At 39.2% G+C, this 7,442-nt stretch overlaps 1 protein-coding gene across 7 annotated transcripts in view; it reads right to left on the bottom strand.

Moving 5' to 3' along the window:
* The window catches only part of Fer (FER tyrosine kinase), a 324,911-nt gene that overhangs the window by 157,611 nt on the left and 159,858 nt on the right, over positions 1–7,442 (bottom strand). For 4 of the 7 annotated variants that reach the window (XM_031368583.1, XM_031368582.1, XM_031368584.1 and 1 more), the window contains one exon: positions 6,488–6,694. In XM_031368583.1, the coding sequence (XP_031224443.1) occupies positions 6,488–6,694 (207 nt within the window). The remainder of the gene's footprint in view (positions 1–6,487; positions 6,695–7,442) is intronic. The other 3 variants (XM_031368586.1, XM_031368588.1, XR_004118033.1) reach the window with 2 other exon arrangements.

Raw genomic sequence — 7,442 nt, 5'->3', positions numbered from 1 at the left:
CTCCATGTACGCTCCACTCAATAAGATGTCTGCATGCATCTCCATGTACGCTCCACTCAATAAGATGTTTGCATGCATCTCCATGTATGCTCCATTCAATAAACTTTTTGTACCAAAAATACTATTAAAGGTTCGAGGAACCCAATAAAATAATATATAAGATATTCATTTATTTGCTAAAACAATGAGTTTTTCTACGGTAGGACTTCAATGTACCACTGATATATAAAAAGTAAAGATCGAAACATCATTCACACAAGAGATGAAGATAAAGAAATAATGAAGAGCATCAGCAATAAGCCTTTGAGATCAGCAAGCTCAGAGCCTGGCACCTTTTTAGATGTATTTTGTTATGTATGTGTTATGTATGTGTTGTGTGTGTGGATGCACATGGAGACCAGCGCTGGCTAGACTGACAGGCAGCTGTGCGCCTAACGGACTTCATCCTCGGCAAAAGCAGCGTGTTCTCCTCACAGCTGAGCCAGCTCAGATCTAAGCGTGCTGCATATTTCCTATCTGTAGGCAAGCAGTGTTTTCTCATGCACTGCCTTTCCTAGTTTTCATATTTAAATAGACAGTAGTTAGGTTATTATATGTAAGACCCATCAGCAGGAAATGTAGAAACAATCCATTAACACACTTTTCAATGGCAGGACTGCAATGCACCGTGACAAAGGCTTCCAGGTAGTTCCTCCTTGGGCTTAACTATCACATAGGAAGTGTCAGTCATGCAAGGTGAGTGAGTGTGTACCACTTTAAGAACTTCCCATAGGAAGTGTCAGAGAAGCAGGGTGAGTGAGTGTGTACCACTTTAAGAAAACTGTGAAAAAAAAAAAACAGAACTTCCCAACTTTATAAAACTAGGAAGAGGAAGCGGGAGTGATTGTTGGAAGTTAAGGAGAACATGGGAGAAGCAGAAAGAAGCTGGATTAAACAGACCAAAACCCCACTGGAGAGGAGGCAGATATTCTGCCATTCCCTAGCACAGTGCAGCAGATACTGTCTGCAACAATAACTAATGGAGAGGAAAACTAAGATGTCAACAAAGTACAGCCTGCAAAAGGAACACCAACTGCAACAACATTTCAACCACACATGATTTCTACCTGTATCTACCTTTTCAATTTATGCTTAACACAGCAATCAGGGCACCTGAGGATAGCGCCGTTGCCTTGCTTAATTAAAATCCTTCCTTCCCTCAGCATAAAAGCCAAAGATGACATATGGTAATCTGGGCTCATGGCGGCCTTTGCACTTCATCTCTGACGACTCTTTGCCATTGCTCACTAGTCTCCGAGCACTGTAATTCCCTGCCTGCTCTGACATACGAGATGCACTCCCTCCTCAGAACTGAGGTTTGTTACGTGGGTGGACATTTAAGGCAGACAGCCCTGTGGGTGACATCTCCTTACTAACGTCCAGTGCAGCTCTCAGTGGTGTCTTCTCTGTGAGGTTAACTCTAGCCACCTACGTGCATAGTCTCCACGGTCACAATGCAATTTCGTTTCTTTCCTCCTCTGCGTTATTGACATTTTCTCCTTAGAATGTATAATTATAACATTTGACCCTACTATCACATTTACTGTACCTATTTTTTAAAGGCGTAAGTGTGTGTGTATGTGCCCGTATGTGTGTGTGTGTGTGTCCACAAAAGCCAAAAAAAGGGGGAGAGGTGACAGATTCCTTCAGGCTGGAGTGGCAGGTGGTTGTGAGACATTTAAAATGGATGGATGCTAGAGGAATCCAACTTGGGGCCTCCAGAGACTATCTCTCTAGTCCTGATTTTACTCATGATTTTTGTTATCTGTCTTCCTTCTAGAATGGAGGCACAGTAGGCAACAGATTCATTCATTTTTACTCAGTATGAGAGTTCTATGATCTAGTACAATCTGTGGCATGTATGGCCTGTAGAAAGAAACATGTGAATGACATGAAAGTCATTAAGTGTTATGAAGTAAAAAGATAAAACAGACAGTTTATACATGGCTCACACACTCATGAGCACATAATATTAATGTACAATGATGAATAATAATAATGTGATAAAATGAAGTTCACACACAATACAATGTCCCATCAACCCTGCTCTAAGTCTTAAATGTAACCTTCTATCTGTCCCCATAACAACACAACTACCTAATAAAACACTAGATTTTTCTCTTTCCCTTTCTTAAGGACATTTCAAAATTTGAAATTACTAATTTTATAAAAATTATCCCAACACCTGTGAAGTTCTCAGCATCCTAACATGAATAAAACCAGTAAATTCCCTTTCTTAGACAGGAAGCTACATCGGTGGATATAAAAGCATTAAGACCTTGTCAGTTACGTTTAAGTAAATAAAAGAGAGAAGAGAACACCCCCAGGGCTTTGTTTTGTCTCTTTACATTCAAGATTCCACATGCTCTATTAGACCTGGCTTCAAACAGATCTGTATGAAGTCTTCCTACCTCCTCTGACCCAATCCCAGATAGAAAGATGCAACTTTATGATACTATGGTAACAAAGTAGGGCTAACTTGGGCTTCTGATTTGGTTGGTTGGTTTGATTGATTTGATTTCTTTGAAAACAGAATCTTGCCATGTTCCCCAAGCTGGCCTTGAAACTGGAAGCTACTTGATCAGTACCTCCTGGCAGTAATGTCACTGTCTCCTGGGAAGTGAGGTTTTGGAATGGCTAAGTCTGAAAGTGCATTAGATGTATAGGAGATGACATAAAGTACTTTTCACTTAAAGTTTAAAGTACTTATTGCTGTGCTCTAATGATGATGGAATGATTACTGTACAGTGGAAAAAATAACCCTAACTACATATGGATAAGCCACAAGTTTAGAATTGCTATGCAAAAACGTGTTGGCATTTTACTGCACACAATGAGACCCACAGCATGAATTTAAAATGTAGCTTTAAAGAGCTCAGAGATTGTAGTAATGAATCTAAGTAATTCATAGATTTAATTAACTCAGAGTGAACTTGATACATGATCAATATCCGATCTCTTTCCATTTCTTAATTTAAAAAAAAAATATGTGGTTGGTTAAAGCGTTGTGTATATATCAACTACAATGTGATGCCCTCATTCATGACTATGTCAGATACCAAATAACTTTCAGTAAGATATTCATCACTTGAGACTCTGCTCATTTCTTTATGGTGAGTACAGTAAAATTCATCTACTTTGACATCTATAATGCACTATTGTCAATTATACTCTACCTACTATACCATGAGAACCAGGACTTCCTATTTCAAATATAGACACTGTACGCTGCACCTGTGGACTGATCTCTCCTGCTTTTAACTCTCTCTGCTCGCCCCGGCTTCTGTAGTCACTACTCAAGGCTGGGCTTCCCCACAGCAAGTGTCTTCTACCTGAATTATTTCACATAACAACACTACCCCACCATATCCACGATGTTAGCCATGGCAGGATTTCAAACGTTTTTGTGGCTGAGCAGTATGCCAAGGCGCACATGTGCCAGCACCTTTTCTTCATCTATCTACTGCACATTTAGGTGACTCTACATCCTGGCTATTCTAACAGTGTAGAGGACACCATGGAAACCATGGAGGTGTCCCCTTTAACATGTTCTTCATTTCAGTTAGTCATGATCCAGGACACAGGGTTTTCAGATCACGTCACAGCTGCACTTTCCGGTTGTTGGGGACACCCCACACTGATTTCTACAATGGCTATGCTAATTAACATTCCCAACAAAAAAACGTATGCTTCTTTCTCCATTTCCTCCCAGCCTTTGCTCTTGAGTCTGTCTTCTGAAAAACAGACATGCTATATCTCAGTGGTCTAGCTGATGTGATCAGAGGTGTCAAACATCTTTCATAAATGTCTGTTGCAGATCACATTTCTTCTTCTAAGAAAAATACTTTAGGCATGCTGCTGTGAAAGGGAACTCATGGGGTCACGCCCCTGGACAAGACACTACAGACAATGGGTAATGGCTGAGAGGGAGACCAGCTCCTCCCAGGGATGAGACCGATAAATGGCTGTCCAGTTCAAAGTGGCCAGCTCCCAAACCATATACACATAAACAACAAAAAGTCTTAGCAGGCTGTATTTATATGTTTATAAATACAAAAGTGTGTGTGTGTGTGTGTGTGTGTGTGTGTGTGTGTGTGTGTGTGTGTGTGTGTGACAATAATAATAGGGGAAAGAAGCTATCAGTATGAGAACGGGAACATGGAAGGAGGTGGAGGGAGAAGGCTTAGTAGTTTTGGAGGGAAGAAAGGGAACTGGGGAAAGTCATGTAATTATATTCTTTATTAAGTCTTTATAAAAAATAGAAAATTGCTTAAAAATCTATTCAGACCTTTCTTCATTTTGAGTTGGGCTATTTGATTTTGTGCTACTGAAGTACTTGAATGTTTTTATATACTGTGGAAAATAATCCCTTTGGCTGTAGTTTTCAAATGCTCTGATTTGTGTAAGCTGCCCTTCCTCCTGTTGCTGGTTTCCTTCTCGTGCAGAAACTCCTTTACTGCTGTAAACCAGGCAAACGGTTTCCTGATGTCTATACTTGGGGACAAGGATTTCCTTCTGAGAATGTCATTTGCTGTGTTCTGTAAGGTTTAGTGTAATGCATTTCCATTTATCTTCCATTTCTCATTTAATGCCTTCAGTGACCTGCTTCTTCAGGAAATGTTCCATTTCCATGTGTCTAGTGCTGCTTCCAGGGTTCTTCCTGTGTTGGTTTCCAGCTTCATACAGATCAAAAAAGACACTTTGTCTTTGTTTTTTTAATTCTTAAAAGGCACTTTCTTGTGACATATAATCTGTTCTGGAAAAAGCTCCGTGTGCAACTGAGTGGAGAGCTCAGTCAATGGCTGCTGGATGAAATGCTCTGTAAACATCTCAGCTCTGCTGAGTCCAGGAAATGGGTTGGCTCTGATGTGTTCTTGCTAATTTTTCTGGTTAGACTATCTAGTCACTGATGAATGTTGGGTGTTGGATTCTGCTATTGTTACATTACACTCTATCTTTCCTTTATGATTTATTAGTATATTTTTTATAAATTCAACTAACTACTAAATTTCACATATTAAATACCACTTTAGTATTGTTGCTGGCTCACATGTTTAGGTCTAACATAATACTCGGTAAGTACATTATGAATGAATGAATGAATGAACGAACAAAAGAATAAACAATACCATTATGGTGGAGATTTTCACCACAGTTTTATTTTAAATTATATATTATTTTATCTTTAATTCATCATTGCCTGTGAAGTTTCATGGCTCAGTCAACCCTAAGTTCACACTGGTATGTATACAAGTTTCTAAGTCACTAAATCCTATAGGTTGTGCTTATAATTGTAGCTCAATCTTTATGTAAGGTACCTAGTTTTACCCCGTGCCTTGACATAAACTAAAATTGTGGACAGGCATTTTTCAGATGTGAGCCACTTCAAATACTGCACTGAAAAGTAACAAATGCAGGCAACAATTCTTTCATTCGCCAAAACATCGCCACTATAAATTTCTCAACAAGTAAAGATAAAAACATCAAAATTACCATTCCTCTACTTAGTGCTTAAAGACAGTCTACAGGGGCAGCTTGGCGACACTTGGGGACTAAGTGAGGGCTCAGTGGGTGAATGTACTTGCTGCAAACGCCTGGCGACCTGAGTTTGACTCCCCAGAACCCAAGAGTTAGAAATGACTCTAGTGAGCTGTCATGTGACCTTCACGCATGTACAAAGTAGCACCATCCCCTCCCCACATTCATAAACACACAGAATGGTCATAAGTAAGTCATTAAAAGAAGCAAATTAACAGTTTAAAATTTTCAAAAGGATTAGCTTTAGAATAAATAATGAGAATATACTGCTTCTATTTATCATTTTCTATTTACTGCTTAATAAAGTCAACAGATATTACAGAAAAATAGAAAAAAAACATGAATAGTGAATCATAAGATAAATTCACCACTCTCGAATTGAAGACTTTCCTGAATACTATTGAACAAAATAGATCATAGTTTGAAACAACTTAAAGAGGTATACATCTCATAATCTTAAATTTTACTACTGGAAGAAAAATACATGGTATTTATATTACTTTTGTTTTTAACTTAAAATACTTTAGTACTCAATCAACATTTTAGATATTTCCATTTAAGTTTAATTTTATTGTCTCTTAAATATGTTTTCTCATTAAGGTCAATATTTCCATCAGTTTTAGAGCACTGTATTTATGGAGTTAGCAGAGAGGTAATGCCAAGCCTATAGCATGGAGAACAGCTCTCATAAGCCATCCCCCAGTACTTCAAGTCTACCACACTGGGCTACATCAATGTATACATAGAGAGCAGCTCTCATAAGCCATCCCCCAGTACTTCAAGTCTACCACACTGGGCTACATCAATGTATACATAGAGAGCAGCTCTCATAAGCCATCCCCCAGTATACTTCAAGTCTACCACACTGGGCTACATCAATGTATACGTAGGAACTAGACTGGACACGTACATCAACAAATTGTATGATAAAGTGCCTCCTTTGTCCGTCAGAATATACAGAAAGGACATATTCACCAGGTTTCCCATGGCTTTCCCGCACCAGGAAGTCTCCTTGCTGCTTAAGCAGTTCTTGTGCCTCTATCCTGGGGATAGCGCCGTGGTACCAGTCATGCTCCGCCAGGGGCTTCTCACCCACAGAGATCACATCACTGAGCTGCTAAAGAATAGGGAAAAAAGGTTAGGGAAAAAACTTATTTTTTTCCTAGTAAAATCCTTCACAAGTATTTCATACATATGTTTTGCCTTCATCAGCCAATTAAAAATTAAATTAAATCAACATTTTCATAATTATTTAAAAAAATGTCCTCTGGAGTATCAGAACTAAAATTTAGTACAAGTAAACATCCTCTGATACTTTCTATCATGGACAGGGACCTTAGCATTTCAGGTCAACAGTCCTACTCTCATTCCCCTTATCATTAAATAAATAAATGTATTTAATATTATTGACCAATCAGAAAAATTATGAAAGAGTCCTTCAGAGAAATTTATAATAAACACAGTAAACATGTGTTTTTCATTGAATTGATTAAGTCTGGAAGCACAGACTGTGTGCTGTTCATAATGGCAAGTAGGAAGGGGTCCCTGGCTCGACCTGAAGTCCTCGACCTGAAGCTGGCTCACTAAGGCACACCCACTCCTTTACCGTACCTCTGCTAAGCCATTACTCTACCACCATGTGGCCAGTCTTGGTTTGCAAAGCAATGGCAGATAAAAGCCCTGGGAGAAACAGCATCAAAGACAATCAGAAGCATGCAAACACAACACATGCGGGGACAACTCTAAGCCATGCACACAAAGGAAATCAAGTCATCCATGACTGTAGGGGACAGATGCGCATTCCACACAGCTGAAGGAAATGAGAGTCATCCATGACTGTAGGGGACAGATGTGCATTCCACACA

The sequence above is a fragment of the Mastomys coucha genome, unplaced genomic scaffold, assembly GCF_008632895.1.
Source record: "Mastomys coucha isolate ucsf_1 unplaced genomic scaffold, UCSF_Mcou_1 pScaffold14, whole genome shotgun sequence".
Lineage (NCBI taxonomy): Eukaryota > Metazoa > Chordata > Mammalia > Rodentia > Muridae > Mastomys > Mastomys coucha.
The sequence above is the reverse complement of the archived record's forward strand: the minus strand, read 5'-3'. Positions and strand labels throughout refer to the sequence as shown.